Genomic DNA, 18,037 nt, shown 5'->3' on the forward strand with positions numbered 1-18,037 from the left:
ATTAAAAATTTAAAAATCACCAATCGTATTTGGGACTGTTTTATATTGTGGCACATCTTCTACCATCTGTAGTTGCCTCTCCCCTCCCCCTGCCATTCCAGTGGGATGAACCTCTCCAGTGTTAGCTCCTCTGGGGGTATGCTGTCTGTACTTGTTCCCCTCCATGTGGTTCCTGTCCCTGCCTCTGATTCATAAGTCTCTCCGACATCCTCAGAGGCTGAGACTCTAAAGGGCTAGCAGGTGAACTGTCTTTGTCATCTCCCTCTAAAATAACCTCCCAGTAGTCAAATTCATATTACTGTCAACATTATTGTTGTTATTGTGGACATTTGGGCCCCGGGGTAGACTATGGATGGCTTTCCCTGCTTCACAATCCCTTTTATCCCTCCATAGTTTATCTGCTTTTTTGTTTTTAAGTACATCAATCTTACTCTCAATATCTTTAAATACATTTAAATAATCACATTTCCTAGATTCAAACAAATAATTCTTTAAATTAACATCCAACCTCTCAACAGTCCCTTTAAGTTCATCAATTTTCTTTTTGTTGTGTCTTACAAGCAGGTTTAGAAGTTTACAACCTTGCTTGTCAAAAAGCTCTAATAACTCACTGTGTAATTCAGAACCTTTTACAAGTCCATTGGGGTATTTCCAGCTTCTTAGGTCCTTCGGTACCTGTTCCCTCTTGATGCATTCTTCCAAATAAGTATTCTCCAGTTGTAATTTCCTTAACTGGAAAGTCAAATCTTTAATATTCTTAATTTGTGAATTAAGGCTGCCATAATCCATTTCTTGGGCAGCCACACTGAAAGAAAAGCCACTTCTGTCTAAAGGAAAATGCCTTTTCCTGTTCTTCTCTCACACTTCCGTTAACATAGAAACCAACGGGCAGCTCATCTGAAGCACGAATATCCTGCTGATTCCTCTTGGCAGGAGTTATAACTTCCTGGCTTAAAGCCTGGCTCAAAATATTCATAAATCTTCTCTTCATATTCCCCAAACCGGTTCACAGACAAATTTCGATTTAAAGTCTCTATAAGCACTGACAAGTTCCCAATAGAAGAAGTCAAATCCTGGCATGTACAACTGGAGCCGTGAGCTCCGTTTTCACTCCCATTCATCCTTCAACTGATAAAGAACAAAAAACAAAACTTAGAAAAACAAAAAAATTAAGTGAAAAACGTCAACAAGCACCAGTTTATGCCAAATGTTTAGCACTTTCATAAGAACAATGTCAAACTTCTTCAGAACACAGTTTAAAATCACAATTAAGCTTAAATACAGCAATTAAGTCACATGACTAAAATTCCACCCCTCAATTAATCCTTAAAACAATACATACATCTATATAAAGTTATACATATAAGCACTTAACAGACATAAAAACCTTGCCTGTTTTAGAAATCTAGCATCAGAATTCCTTCTTACAAATATCCCCATATGTACAAGCCCTTAGGAAAACACAAATTCAGCTTTTAATTTTAAAATACTATTTATAGTAATGGATTCATTTAAAGCAGGGGGTACAGTGGCATTACTCCTTAGCTGCCAAATCAGTTCTTTATAGTCAAGTAAAATTTAATGTGGCCCTCCCCTCTGGTCAAAACTTTTTCTATACAATAATACTTAAAAGAATGTGTGGGAAACCTGATAATATGTTTGGCTAATGCATTAAGCTTTATTGTCTTAGCCAATTAAAATACCTGACTTTAGTACATTTATAATCTCACAATCTCAGGAGATGCTAATATTTCACTTATTACCAGATGAACAGAACTGGATTCACATTTTATTATACTTACAGCAACCTTCATGTGGCTCAAAGGAGTGTAAGATAAATAATTTACACCTGCTTAGGTGGCATAGATAATTAAGTAACTGTAAGTCCATGTTTTGTAGTAATTTTGCAAGTAGAATTGATACATCCAAAATTGTTGTCAGGCAGACTAGACACTGATCTGTTTATTGATAATTTCAGTTACTGGATTTGCAAAGTGCTTAATCAGGGAATCCCTATAAATAGTGTCCCCTTATTCTTCTTTATCTACAGTGGGCCACATATTAAGTTAATTATATCCCAACTTTCCCTAACAACACAGAAGCAGACACTATGTTTTGGTGACGGGTATCACAGATGTGCAGGATTGCCCCACCCCCCTTCCTAAAGCCTTTTTCTGTTTAATAGTATTTTTCTCATCTATACAATAGTTATTATCTTGGTTACCTTTACTTATGGTCATATTTCATAAAACATTTTGATTAACTTTATTTTCCTATTGTTTACTTAAATTTAGGTAAGGATTTTCAGCTGTAATCAAATCATCAGGAAGATATGAAGTCACACGTAATGCTCTTCACTTTTTTTTTTCTGTTTTTATTCCATTAGGGTCAAACAAATCAATATCTACTTCAGGTGGCAGACTGCATTTTTTCAGTCTTTTCTGTTGAGTGTATTATTTTCACCCAAGCCCAGACACAAAGTTGTTGAACAATTAATGGCTGTCTCTAATGAGAACTGCCTCTAGATATACATGGAGAAGGGAGTTGTGTGATTCTGGTACAATTACATCTGATAGTTTATTTACATACCAGTCAGTTATGTCTGTCTATATACAGCAATCCTTTCTCTAAGTGGTCTATAACTTCTTGGTGTTTGCAGACATGATCACCTCGGTTACAGCTTCTGAATCTGAATTTATAGAAAGAGTACTTAAAGAGGTTGAGACTACAGAAGCATTAATATTGTTGAACATTTGAAAGGCATGCCCTTCGACTTTCTTATTTAAAAACTCTGAGAATCTAAATCTTCCAAATATATCCATTTTGGTATAACTTCTAGTCAGCATTTACGAGATGTCCCTTTTGGTAACATGGCATGTGTCACATGAGTAAACTACCCTTTGTTACAGTAAAAAAATATATGTCCACATTAAAGCACACAACATTTTTAATTACAGAATATAATAATAACAGTTATATTGTTTTCAATATATTTTAGAGAAATGAGGAATTATAGCTCAATCATGAATAATTTGATTACTTTGAAAACACAAAGCAAACTTGAAAAATAACAAAAAAGTATGAACACGACCTGGATACACTCCAAAAAGAATTATTTATTCAATTAAACATTAATTACATTAAATAAAAGACCTAGCTTGGAATAATATAAGAAAATCATTAGAAAATACATTGAAAAATACTTTTCAAAATACCTCAGAAGTGTACATTAGAAGTATATTGGAAACGTAGCCACTAACACCTGGTAAAAATGTTAAATAACACTTATAAGAATGAAAAATGAATAAATATTAATAAATTAGATAAGAAATTAGATAAAACATTTTAGTCATTTTTATCCAATTGACCATGTGATACAGCTCATTAGATTTACATTCTGGGAGAGTGTATATAAGGTCTTGCATTCAGTATTGTCTTGTCTGAAGAAGTACAGGTACTATCTTGTACGAAAGCGCTTACTTTATTTGTGAATAAATAATTCTTTTTGGAGTGTATCCAGGTCGTGTTCATACCTTTTTATTATTTTCCTAATTTGATTCCTTGTTTATATACTCTCATAAGACATTTATATTATTTCAAATAACAGAAATAATTAGTGAGCAAACTCAACATGTCACATGGTTCAGAACACCACTGGATATTAAAATGAAGGGGAAATCCTCATTTCCCCAATGTAGTGACTTAATGCAACCACCTTTTTACAAAGAAATGTAGTTAGTTATCGGCTTCCAAAATGTGTACCTAGCAGCAATAACAAAAGAAAGTCAGACCACTATAATCATATGAAAATGCTAATTATTTGGCCAGATATATAAATGTTAGTTTTTATAGCAAAACAATGCTCTTGATAATGCATGATTTTATTGTAGAGTTTTTCATCTAACTGCTCAGTGGGAGATCAATGGAGTACTGAGAAGATGCAGCTAAAAGTGTACAATAATACAGTCTCAGGGGTGGAAGTGGCAATGATAAACACATTAGTATAAGGGTTCCATGTTAGGCTACATGTTGTATAAATCAAGCTAGCATCTAAATGTCAGCTATAGCTTGCAGCAGCTTCCCCTCATCCCTGCCTATCTCGCTTTTCCCTCACAAAGATGCAGTGATGTGCTTTGCATCTTCACACCACTCCTGTTCGTAAAGGTAACTCTCATACCTGTTACCACTCACTACGGGCATTGCACTTAGGTCTTCATAGATACCCAAACCCACCAATGAAAGTAAACAACAGGGAGTAGGGAGAAGCAGCTACTGAACACAAGATAACAAATAAGAAAATAGTTTTACAAGTTGTTACTAGGCCTGCAGTTCAGGATACCATTAAGGAGCCTAGCCCAAATTCCCATTGGCCCAAAACACTGTCTGGTCAAGTTACTTGCTGAAGGTCACATCGCAGGCAAATGAAGGTGGAAAGATTCAAACCCTCTACCTTTGGTACAGGAAGCAGTTCATTATCAAGTCCAAGCTTTAGTGTTCTGACACAGAATATTAGATTATGGCTACGCACTTCACTGATCTGCACATCACGGAACTTTATGTAGGCAAACATAAACTCTTTGTTATGCGAGTGAATAAAACAACATACATCCCTTGATAGACATCCAAACCCACCAATGAAAGTAAAAAATGGGTGGGGGAGGAAGCAGCTACTGAGAAATGATATAAAATAAGAAAATAAAAACCGAATCACTAGATTATGGTTACATACATCTTCACAGCTCTGCACACAACAAAACTTCCCATGTCAAATGGAGACACCTGGGAAGTCTACTGCACCTTCGGTTAAAGCCCATCAGGCTCTATAACTGTTTAATTTCTTTTCTTTTTTAATATTTTAGCACAAAGTGAAATGGTTTCTATTATGACTTGTTGACTGAAAACTTAGAGAAGTACCAACCTGCCAAACAGAACTCAATGAGAATTTAATGCAATGAAAGAATTAAATATAAGCTTTTTTTGCAGGGGGGACAGCCTTCCCCAGAATCATATGTACTAACTTCAAGATCACACTAACATAAAGAAGGGAGAAATCTCCAAAATGAAAAGAATCTCTGTAAACACAAACTTAGAAACTACACAGGCAGTTTCCTACGGAAAACAGTGATCAGGGCGTTCACCTTCATGAAGATGAATTCTACAACACACAGCTTCATCCAGTTTGCACCATGTAGAATGATATAACACAAAATATGCAATTCAGCACATGAACCTTGCCACATAAAGTCAAGAGAACACTTTCAAAAAGGAACCTAAAGTGTATAACCAAAAAACATACAGAAAAAAACTTGCACAGGATTATCTATAAGCATGAAACACATATTTGCTATTCTGTTTAGAATCCAGGATTGCCCTGTCCCATCTGCTGCATCAGATTTTTTTATTTTTGTGAGAGTCAGCCTTCTTCCTCCAGATGTTCCTGTTAGAGGTTGCCACAGTTGATTATTGGTCCACAGAACATGTGGCAGTAGAGTTTTACTGTGTCGAGTTGCCAGCCCGGCACCCAACCTTACTCAGGAGGCACACACATAGGTTCATAGGTTCATAGGTCAGTACTAAGCTAACTGCCCTTGCGAGCCATTTTAAGCCTAGCCAATTATCCCATGCACCCCTAGGGCCAATTTAGAATGTCCAATCCACCTGCAGCATGTCTTGGGCATGTGGGAGGAAACCGCAACACCTGGAGGAAACCTACATGAACACAGGGAGGACAGGCAGACTCCGCACAGAAGGCACCCCAGCCGAAAATCGAAGCGGAGAACCTCTTGTTGTGAGGTGACAACACCAACTGCTGCACTACTGTGCCATGCCAAGAGTCAGCCTACTGTCTGAATTAGTAAATCTGAACTGATGCTTTGAAGCACACGATCCTTTAGACCTCAAGATCTAAAGTTAGCAACTATTCTGAATCTAGATGCCTTTACTCTCCCACCATATTTGGTGTAAATGAGTGAGTGGATGAGTCAGCGTATATGTATGCATGTATCTGTGTGTGTGTGTGTGTGTGTGTGTGTGTGCATGAGAGAGGGTGACAGAAAGACAGCGAGACAGACTGTGACAAGTGCAGAAAATTGTGTGTGTGTGTGTGTGTGTGTGTGTGTGTGTGTCTATGTGCTTGTCTGTGCATCAGCAAATGTGCTCTTGCATGTGTGCAAGTGCAAGACAGAGAGAGAGAGAGAGAGAGAGAGAGAGAGACAGAGATAAAGGCACAGAAACATACATATGTCTCACTTCATTGTAGCTATATGTTACTGCATTATGAGAGAGAAGGCAGGCTGCAGAAGCAAGGCTAAGTTGCCATTATTAGTGTTATTCATTCTTTTCCTTCTTGACAACAGACTTGCAACTTACCTGCTGCTAGCTTTTAAGTCACTGGCTGAGTACGAAGCAGCCAGTTCACATTACATACTTAAGAAATCAAAAAGCACTAAACTTGTCCCAGAAAGGCTGCAAGGAGGACACTGCACTAGCTAAAATATTTTGCTGACTGTAAGGGTGTTACTGTGTCACTCCTTTGGCATAGAGAGATAAAGCTTTAACTCAGGTAGACTGAATTTGATTAGTGGCTCTTGCTCCCAACAGACAGTATGGACATGCCAATCCAGGGGAACAGGGATAGTACTGCCTGTCAGCTTCATGAGCCCTGGCCTAGGCTGAGACTCAGAATTATTAACGCTACACTGGGGGGTAAAGGGAACTAAGTGTGTGTGTGCTTATTCATAAAGCTGTGTGTGGGGGTGGAGACATGCACTTGACAGTGACCTCACATCACCAGTTTCAATATATTATCTAGGAATTATGCTAGAACAGGGAGGGGGTGTGGAGTTAGGACAGCAGAAAAGTCCCTCATTGGATGGAAGATAGTTCTGATGCTGAGCTTGTGTCACCTGCTAGCCCACAGGGAAACTAGTCCCAAGACACTGCATGAGGAGATGGCAGCTTCATTGCAGCAGGACCTGTCTCAGAAGGGAGACTCTCCTGACATGGGAACACTGGGGGCTTACTGTTGCAGGTAGAACCATTGGGTTGGCAGAAGGGATTTGATGGTTAGTCCCTGGGGAAGAAGAGAAAAATAAAAGTAATGTTGAACTGTTTTCAGTGGATAATAATTCATATGTTTTCCTGTGTGGATGGTAGCTAGATGACAGATGTAATACTTTTGCAGTTTTAGCAGGATTATGGTCCTAAACGGTAGTGCAGCACATCTCATTTTGTAGCCTGATTCACTCTGCACATTTGTAAAGAGACTTGCCGGTAACAGTACTGTCAGTTAAAGTCTACAGATGATGTTGTTCCCCACACTGTACAGATGAGGGATAGGAAATTAATTTTATCAAGTGGTGTGATCAAACTTTGTGATGAAATGGAAGCACTATATAACAACATTGTGAAACGATCGTGGAACTGCAAGTACTGCTGAATTACCTGGCAGTTAGCTCAGGTGATTAAGGCTATGAGATGTTATTGGGATGCTTCCTGTGGTAAAGTGTTTGATTCCCTCAGCCTTCATCTGCTTACTGTGTGGCCTTGAGCAAGTCACTTAACCAGATAGTGCTTTGGGAGCAAATGGGAATTTGGGCTAGGTTCTTTAATGGTCTCCTGGACTGCATACCTAGTAATTACTTATAAACCTACATAATTAAAAAGACAGAGATTGTTAGTGATGGGAAAAATGGCAGCAGTTTTGGCTTTGGATTTAGGCTGCAAAATACATCTCTCTTTAACAATATTGGTGAAATGCTCTTTGCACTGGCACACCATTTTTAAATTGTACTCATCTACATGCCAGGTTACTTTGAGGTTTGCTCCTTTGCATACTGGCTTGCTTTCACATGCCTGGCCCTGTCAATGCATTTTTGTGAAAGAAGCAGTGTGCTGTGTCAGCACATGCCCATAAACCAACACAAAAATGGTATATGCTGATACTCAAATGCTACCCTGTTTATCATAGGAAAGGCAATTTTAACGGCTTTAAAAAAGTAAGAGCTATGTTACAGAAATATTTCATCATTAATGATCATATAAGTAAGAAATTTAGAGTTATCTATAACTGTATTTTATCAAAGTGTTGGTTTATAAATGTTATGTCCACTGTTCCAGCTGCCAACTTCATTGATATAGTTCCCAATGCATAAATCTTTGTAGGAAAAACAATACTAAAATAATGTTTGGTATGCGTTACACTGTTTCATCCAAAATGTAAGGGCGCAAATCAAATTCAAACAAAGTATTTCATACAAAGCATTTTTACTCTCTGACACCACTGAACAAAGGGAAGAATGGAGCTGTTTTACCTTCTTAAGTTAAAGAATGAAAAAATCAAATAATTGATCACTGGGAAAAAAATATCTTTTTTTCAGAGTAATGGCAATATTGGCAGTGATTATAATATGAAGCAAGGCTTGCAGAATGCAGCCATCCACATGAGTGGTGTGGACTGCTTGCCCACCCTGTATCCCCTTACAAACAATTGTTTCAAATATCTTTTCACAATCTTGTGATCATCAATGTGTGTATTTGCAGCAAAATGTCAGCCTGGTACCAGACCAGTTAGTTAACTTAAAGCCACTTGCAAGACAGGTAATGCATAACTATTTTTCTCTTATTACCCACCCTTCCTGCAGTTTTGTTATCTCAGTTTTTAGTAACATCTCATTCCTTCTGCTTTCTTTTAGACAACATGTTGTGCTTTCCAGTTCCATTTTGAGATTGGCTAATTCTCTGGCCATCACCTTTTCGGATTCCTGCTCCTGTAACCTAAAAAAAAAAATGAAATAACAATAACTACATATAATGATTCAGATTTTAATTTTAGAAATGTATGCTGTGATATCAAAATGTTGGCTGACCAAAATACCTTTTGTTTTCAACTCTGCTTTTTTCCTCATCTTATTTCCTCACTGTTAAAATCTATCTACCAATTCTTGTTATTGGGAGGCATTAGAACTTAATGGAAACAATGTGTACACGCCTAGCATATCTCCTTTTATAATGGTCCATTTTGTTTTTGTGTTTGTCCATCATTGTGGAGATATTTGTATATTTTAATCATGACTTTTGTCCACATTCTTACACTTTTATAAAGATTTCCTATTTTCTGCATTTTTTATTTTGCAGATATGCAGTTGGTCCATTCATTCCACAGAGATAGGAGGCAGCCACTACCAAGCTAGACAGAGCTCTGCAGTCCATTTGTTTTTGCAGTGGAAACCCAAATAATTTGTCCATACTCCTTGAAATGAAAGTCAGGAGGTAGAAAGCAGGTCAGCCTGCAGATCTTGGACCTGCCAGTAGGCATCTCACTAACTTGCAATATGCACCACGCTAAAGGAAAGGTATATATGCTACCAGGCATAAACACCACCCTAAGATCAACAGTGGGCATGCACTGCTAGCAGTGTGAACTTGCCCAGCCTGTTTTGTAGGTCATAGCCTGCTATCTGTTATATCTCCAGTGCAGGAGGCCATGTCACTTCCCTTGCCCTTGGAGGGGCAAGCTGCCATCAGCTGCTCAAGTCCATCTTCTCCTGCCTGACTCCTTGGGTGCCTGTGCCACTAACTGGATATGGTTAACTACCTTGGTCATAGTCAGGTCTTCATCCCTTTACTCCACAGGGCCAGGCCACAGAAGCTGAAACTTTTCAAAATAATTTGTAACATTACAACCCACTGAATGTAAAATATTCAGGAGGGCCTCTAGTTTTAACAAGAAAAAGAAGACCATACATCCCAGCTTATGAAGATCAGGGTTTTAAAATTTATAGTAAGGGGGTGCCTAAGACATGGTATCATAATGGAGATAAGCTGCCATTTTTTGCTATTGTTCTTAGGGTTCTAAGGGTTGCTATTTCATAATGTTGAGAAATTTTGCATTTTAAGACTGCTTGTAAGATTGAAATTTGCCTTCAATGGTATCTTTGGTCCCAACACATTCTCATACCGTGTGATAATAATCAGGTTCTAAGGTAGTGCATCTGTACCATTTGTTGGATTTTAACCAGTTCCATTTTGCTATTAACCTAGGATTTTTTAGTTTAAACTACTACAAGAATGAATATGGACACTATTTTTACATCTGTATGTTTTAATTTGATTTGTGTTTGTAAAGTGCTTTGTGATAAAAGTATTACAGTACGAGATGATCTGAATAAAACTCAGTAATTGTGCTGCTTTTGTTAGATATTTATTTTATCTTATACTCTGCGACAATGTTGAATACAATGACAGAAGGAGGCCATTTTTATTAAAGGTGCTTCAGCTCTCACTTGAGTATGTGGCAGTTAGAATTTTAATATTTTAAATCTGTTTTCAAAAAGAGTGAATGCATAAGACCTTAGAAGACAATTTAAAGTACTTATTACAAGTGTAAAGATGGTGTTGTTTGCATCTACTACACTTACAAGAAACATTCATCCAATTATTAATGGCCTATCTAATCTGGAAAAAGGCAACACACCTGTAAGCGTTAGGTGTCTGTATGTTTTATTTGAAAAATGACAAATGAAGTCCAGGATTCCAAAAGAAATACCAATGTTTTTTCAAATATGAAATATTCTGGTTGTCCATGTGTTTTACATCTGTTTAAAGCTATGAACATTCATCTTTATCTTATCCATAATGTAATTTTGGGAGCTGTAGCTTTTTTTAGTAACACTCAAGTGCTTGGATCAGAGAAAGTCAAGCACAGCATTTTGGAAATGCTGCTTTCCTATTCTGAAGTTGCTGAAGAAAGGAGAAAGGCAAATGTTGGGTTTTTGTGAAAAAATGGGCCTTTTGTCCATGTAATAGTAATAAAGCAGCAGAGAGTATAGGAGCATGATAGGATTGCCTTCCATTTAAAATACTAGCTCTCTACAATGTCCATTTTAATAATCTGATCACACTGTTTCCTGCAATTGTTATGTAGTGTTCTTAGTTTGTTAGGAGATTCTATAATTTTCCTTTATTAAATTTTCTTTCATCTCTTCCTGCCATCTAAGAAAAACAGTAGCATGTGATGATGGAACTGTCTGGGTTTGTGCTGAATGAGCAATTAGGGTTGCTATTTAAGTCTTGTTAGAAAACTCTTGACAGTTTTCACTATTATCTTAAGAACAGTTTCGTGCCCTGTTGTTTTCCCAGTATATACCTTCAACTCAATCCAATGTTGTTTTTTCCACTTCAATTTGTGGGTTATCTGATAGGACTCAGATCCAAAACTGGCCATTCTAAAAGACATCCACTGTGGACCTCTGCCTCCTCTAGCAATAATACCTTGATATAGCTCACTTATCTCAGATCCCATTTGCTGCCTTCAAGGACCACAGCAAGATCATTAACTCTGCAGGGGGTTTCTATATCCTTTGTGATATTCAGCTATTTTTGTCTTGTTATTCAGTAATCTTTCCTCTACCCTTTATTAGTTTCTTCTACAGGTTAGGTTAAGTAGGGCTAGGACTGGTTGTAGATTGTATATAGTTTTTCTTTGTCTGGATTTGTAGTTTTTCTCACTCTTTGAAGATTTAATATGTGGTTGTTTTTCTCTGTTTTGTAGTTTTCACTTTTTGGTTATTCAGCATTATATATATATATATATATATATATATATATATATATGTATATATGTATATATATATATATATATATATATATATGTGTGTGTATATATATATATATATATATATATATATATATATATATATATATATATATATATATATATATATACACATATATATGCAATAAATAAAACTGGTGTTGCAGTGTGCATAGGTTAGGAGTTAGGTTAGATATGTAGGTCTTTGTGTTGTGTTTATTCTCATTTACATTAACCTCCTTCCACATGGAGAGGAACAAGGACTTTAAAAAATCTGTGGTGTGTGACCACAAGTTACCTTTACAGGATGCACATAATCAGTGTGTTTATTGCCTCACCACCTCTAATTTGGATGTCAAGTGCTCTATTTGTGCAGGTTTTGATACCCGGGCTCTGAATGACTGCTGGGCTAAGTTATTGCTGAAGGGATTACTGGCCTCTGGAGATCTTGCCTCTTCCTCCTCTTCTTCTAAGAAAGGTGAGAAGGGCAAGCAGAATCTAGGTAAGGAGTTCCCTAAGGGCACCAAAGTGCAGGGCAAGGATAAGTGGGAATGAGTGGCTCTTCCTCATTCTGACCAGTGAGATCTGAAGACCCAAAGACCTTTGGCTCTCAAGGCTGCATCATTGCCAGGGTCAGGTCCCTCTTCTCAGAGCCAGTCTCCAATGGCACTGACTTCAGTGAAGCTGTGTCCCCAGCTTTAAGTTTGCCTAGTCCTTTCTTGGTTAAGGGAGCTGTCTCAGGTAGGATTCACTCTCCCTTTTCTCCCATTACTCTTTGGGAGTTTTCACCAGAGTCCACTCCCTTTCCACCTCATATTCAAGCCTCTCCAGTTTGGACTTAATTGTCGGATCCAACTGCAGGCGGATGGGCTTCCAAGTCAGCTTGCCTTACCCTCTCATTAGGCAGCCTTAGGTCGATGGATTTGGAGCAGCTGATGCAGTCTTCCTTGCAGGCTCAAACTCATCTAGGTATTATTCACACTGCCTCAGTTCCAGTGCCTAAGGGGTTGGTCCCATTGGTGTATTCTTCCTCCTTCAGACCCTTTCACTCCACGTCTTATCTGGTTGTCTTGCCTCTACCAGAATCAGGTCTCATAGCATGACCAATTCAGGCTCTGACCCCTACCCCGGCCTTCTCAACTCTAGTGAATGTCAGAGCTGAGCATGCCATGGAGCTGAGGGCTTGAGGTTGAGGTCCCAGGGTGAGGATCGACTTTTAGAGTTTTGGAGTCTTGCCTCCCTCTCGGGGCCTCAGCACTGGACAGTTTAGCTCTGGTCTTGATGTCAGGGCAGGTCAGATTGGCTCTAGAGTGTGGTGACTCTGTGGGTTCTTTGGATCCTAGGGGTGTCGGCTTTGGGTGGCCACATTGGGTTTCTGCCTTTGATGTTATAGACAGAATGTTCTCCAGGCCAAAAATGGAGTGGTCAGCATCAAACTGTAATCCTTTTCTGTCTTTATCTGGACCTGCTGACATGCAACTGGAAGTTCCAGGACAGCCAACATCTCCAGGTCTCCAGACCACCCTACATCCAGGGCCCACTGTATCTTCCATATCTCCCCTGGATTCTCCAGTCTGAGAGAGTCATGGTAATAGTCAGTGCAAGAGGAAGTACCTTGGATTCCACTCCATGAAAGTAACTGACCTCAAAGAATGACAGGGTTCCACAAAGTCCCCCTGTAATGATGCCTCCTTTGGCAGTCTTATGGAGTTCCTTTATCAGCGTGGGGGTTGGACTGCTGAAGCTCCTCTCCAGGAGTCAGTATTTTTGGAGGCTTTCAGTGCAGGCCCATCCACATCCTGGGTGGTGCCCTCATCAGATGTGCTTATCAAACTGGTGTCCCAGAGGGCTTGGAGGGAACTGGATACGGTGGGAGCTATTTCCCCCAAAAATCAGATAAGATCTTGGTTCTCCCTAAGAACCAACAGTACTGATGTAAAGGTCCCACTGTTCATGCCATTGTGGTGGCGGCAACCACAAAAAGGACATTTTGCAGGAAAGTTCTTTGGTCCATCTGTGAAAGAGAGAGTCCAGGGCTTTAGACCAGTTAAGAAAGTGCACCTACACATCAAAGACTTTTGCAGTGAAAGTGTTAAATTACTTGTCTTATATGACAAGACTTCAGCATGATATTGTCTCTGAAGTGTCAATGCTAATGAAAATGCAGCAGGCTCTAAAGATTCTGGAGACACAGGTGTCAACTTTGCAAACTAGTGCTGTCCAATATGGCGGATGGCACATCTTGAGTGATTGGTGCCTGCATTGCCATTCACCAGCATACTTCAATGAGATTGTGCAACTCTGTGCACTGCTTTAAGTTATCCTTTGTCAAAGATTCTTTTGATAGCTCCTTTTTTTTTGCCCAAAGGTCCAGGACATGTTAACCAGGAGCAAACAGGACAGAAGACGCCTTCTACCATTGGAGTGGGGGGGGGGGCCTAGAATGTGAGGCAGAAGTAGTCCTCAGGACCAGAGCTTCTGCCGAGCCTTTTCTGGGAGGTCCTTCAGCGTACCTGAAGGGTTGCCAAACTGTCTCTCTCTAGAGGTAGTCAGGGGTCATTTTGCTCTAATACCAAATGCTTGGGAAACCATCATCTTGGATGCTTGGGTGTTAGGAGTCATATCCAGGGGCTACATGATTTCATTTTTATTTCCACTGAAAGAAAATGCCAAGCCCTTTCAGATGTTCCACCCCATCACAGAAGAGATGCATCTGATGAGATTCAGAAGCTGCTTATAAATAGGGTCATCCAAGAGGTCCCACCAGACCAATGAGAGTCCAGGTTCTTTTTGGTGCCAAAGAAAAACAGGGACCTCTGACCACTTTTGGATCTAAGCAAACTGAACTTGTATGTGAAGCAGTCCAAGTTCTGGATGGTCATGGTGCAGTCCATTCTGTCTTTATTGAGGAAGCACGTTTGGATATGCTAGACTGATCTAAAAATGTGTACCATCATACAAAGATTATGAGGTGGTCCAGGAGATATCTGTGCTTCTAGCTGGGAGCCAATCATTACCAGTCCATGGCACTATTCTTTGTTCTCACCACTTCCCCCTGGGTGTTTACCAAGTACATGACAGTCATAGCAGCTTGGCTTAGGATGCAGGGTTTCCAGGTCTTTCCTCACTTGGGCAACTAGCTCCTTACCACCTCCATGTGGGCATCATTAGTCAAGGCATGAAATGCCTTACTCCAGTTGTGCCTGTCCCTAGGAATCACCTTGAACTATGAGAAATCAAGACTTCAGTCAGTTCAGGTATTGGCAGTTTATATGATGCCACTTGAATACAGTGTCTTATAGGTTCCTAGGTGTTTTCTAGGCTAATGAACACAAGGGCCTTTTTAAGTCTAGCCATGCATTCCAAATCTTTGACAAGTTCTGATACCCTTGATAAATGTAAGCAGGGGCTTGGAAGATAAAATATTTACAAACAGGGCTTGGGAGATGAATCATTTACAGGTTGCCTGTGTACATTAGAAACATAGGTGCCAAACCAGGGAAGAATTTCCTGTTCCCCATCCAATTGTCCAAGTTACATCTGAACTGGGCTAGGGAGGAACTCTGCTTCACATGAATGGGGAGCCTGTTCCACAGACAGGGAAGTCTCTGAGATACATACCTGTCTATCCAGTAGGACCTACTTATAGAATCTGACAATGAGGTTGACATGCAGCCATCCCCTGGAATTCCATTGGACACAGCCAGTAGTCAACATGACCAAATCACCTAGCGCCATATTTTACACTGTTGAGTGGCTAGCCCTGCCATAGTGTGCAGTCTGGGATCCATGTTCTCCTATCTTGAGGATACTGTGCCCACACAGTAGATGCCCAAATTGGTTGGTCTGTACAACTCTTCCCCCATTTTTGTCTAGTCTTTGCTGCTGCCTACAGCTCTATTCACAGGTGAGTTTGAGATGAAAACACTCGGCATGTTTTTCAGAGGTGGGAGGAACCCCATAGAGACACAAGGAGAACATGCAAACTTTAAACAGGCATTGTTCGGAGGTCAGGATCAAATCTTGTACCGTGTGCATTGTAGGCAAAGACCTTAACCATTATGCTAATGGGTCTCTTTTCAGATAGCAAGGCTTCCAGAACACAGAGTGAGTTCTCTTGATGCAGAGGCAAATCATCTGCTTTACATCCACAAACCTCCAGCTTCTCTGGGTCACAGTCACACAGCCACATTGATTTGCCTGGTCTCCCTGGCGAGGTACCATATGAGAATACTGCAGTGGATGTTAGCGACTCAGTGGTCTTATTTAAACTATCCCATGGACCTTCTAATTGTTATGACAAATGTTTGTCGGACTCATATCAGATGGTGGCTGGAATCTCCCCTGGTTTCAGCCAGGAGACCATTTGTTCTTCCTCATCCTCAGGCCATGGTTACTATGGATGTCTCTCTTCTGTGGTGGGAGTGAGTGGATTTTGAAGGGAAGACAGTCCAGGGGACCTGGTCTGCTTTCTCGGCTAATCTTCACATCACTGTTTTGCAGATAATAGTCGTCCTCCTAGTGTTTCAGGACTTTCAGGACCTTCTCCCAAAGGGTGTCATTTTGGTTTAAATGGACAATATGTCTTTGGTTTGGTACCAGTACAAACGAGGAACTCAGTTCTACCCTCTCTATGACAGTGTGGCAATGGGTGATCTCCTCTTAATAATTTCTGATAGCAATGCACATCCCTGAGAAATACATCATTTTAGTGGACAGTCTGAGCAGAAACATTCTTCTTCCTCACAAGTGGTCCCTGAATCCAAGGGTCGCAGTCAGATCTTCTGGTGCTGGGGCACCCTGTGCTACATTCTGTTTGTCACCCTTTCTAACATGAAGTGCAACAGCAGCGGCTTTTATGCTCTGGTTCCTCAGTGGGACAGTCACCAAGGGATGGTTTCTTGTATGCTTGACCCCAGGTCTCCTGTATGCTTACCCCCTACTCCTCTCATAATAAAGTTTCTCCAGAAAGCCACCTCTTTCTGTGATTCTCATTGCCCCATTCTGGCCTTGAAAAGTTTGGTTCTTGTTCCTGTGGCCTCATCTTTGGTACATTCCTTGGGTCCTAGATCCCATACTAGATTTGGTTTCTCACCTAGCAAGAATTTCTACATCCTATCTTCTTACTCTCAAATTGACTACATGGGTTCTCCAATTACCTTGAATGCCAGAGTTCCCAAGGTCTCTGAAAGAGAGCTAGCTGTCATTCTGGATTTCCTTGCTGACCTTTCTCATTCTAGGTTAAGCTATTCTACTTTTACATTTCAGAGATAATACTCCAGTAGCTGCCCTGAAGAATTTTAAGGTATTTCTTAGGGCTTATAGTACAACCTCCCATATGGGATCCTGTTCCTCCTTGGGATTTACCTTTCATGCGCCATATTTTGGCTAGCCCTCCTTTTAAACCTTCAGCCACTGTCTCCTTGAACTTGCTATTTCTGAAGACTATTTTCCTGGTGGCTGTGACTTTGGCTAGATGGATTTCAGAACTGCAGCTTTATCCTTGGTGCTTCCATATCTAATTTTATTCGAGGATATGGTTTCCCTTAGCACCAATCCCTTTTTCCCTAAAGTGGTTTCTGAGTCTGCTTTGAATCAGCTCATCCACTTACCTGTGCTTTTCCCAAACTATAGTAATAAGGGAGAATATTTGCTACATTGTCTTGACATTCATAAACAACTGAGATTCTATCTGGACAGGACCAAAGCCTTCAGGAAATTGATCAACTTTTTTTTCCTTCTCTAAGGCAAACTGGTGTCAGAGACACTGCTGTCCAAATGACTGTCCAGTTGCATTTCCTCTGGGTATAATCTGAGAGGAAAACTTTTCCTATGGAGCCCAAAGGTGATTCTACAAGAACAGAGGCTACTTCTATGGCCTTTTTCTCTAGAGTTTATATTGATGACATTTGTGCTGCTGCTACTTAGACTGGTACCAATACTTTTGTGTCCCATTACAAACTGGATATGCAGTCAAGGTCTATGGCTTTTATGTTTCCACCATTCTGCAGAATGTTTACTCATAGTACCACCCTGGGATGATAAGTGTCTGGAGACTCTGTCCCACAGTTTGAAGCTTTACAAAAAAGACAACACTGGATATGCAAATTATACTTACAATAACGATGGGTCCATGTTGTCTGTTTACATCTGATTCAACCATCCCTCCCTCCTATCCCCCTCCAGTCGATTATTTTGTCCTGGGCAGTGGGTAGCTGAACTGACAACATGTTCCTCTTTTTATGTTGGGGTCCCATACTAATATCCTGGAGTATTTATATCTGCATGTTTGATATTGATGGAAGAGGCAAACAATCTGAGATAAATGATAGAGAGAGCAGGGTATTATGGGTAGAGGAATTGGACTGCCAGGGCTGAAGTCTTTTTGAATGGCTGGCCTTGGATCTGAGTGGGATCTAATAACCCACAGGCTGAACCGAATAG

At 39.9% G+C, this 18,037-nt stretch overlaps 1 protein-coding gene across 1 annotated transcript in view; it reads right to left on the reverse strand.

Annotated features, from left to right (window-relative positions):
* The window catches only part of DEUP1 (deuterosome assembly protein 1), a 427,064-nt gene that overhangs the window by 114,127 nt on the left and 294,900 nt on the right, over positions 1 to 18,037 (reverse strand). Inside the window, exon 8 of the mRNA XM_044071821.1 lies at positions 8,632 to 8,775. Within this exon, the coding sequence (XP_043927756.1) occupies positions 8,632 to 8,775 (144 nt within the window). The remainder of the gene's footprint in view (positions 1 to 8,631; positions 8,776 to 18,037) is intronic.

This window comes from Protopterus annectens, chromosome 5.part0 (genome assembly GCF_019279795.1).
Source record: "Protopterus annectens isolate FY-2018-M chromosome 5.part0, PAN1.0, whole genome shotgun sequence".
In the NCBI taxonomy this organism is placed as follows: Eukaryota; Metazoa; Chordata; order Ceratodontiformes; family Protopteridae; genus Protopterus; species Protopterus annectens.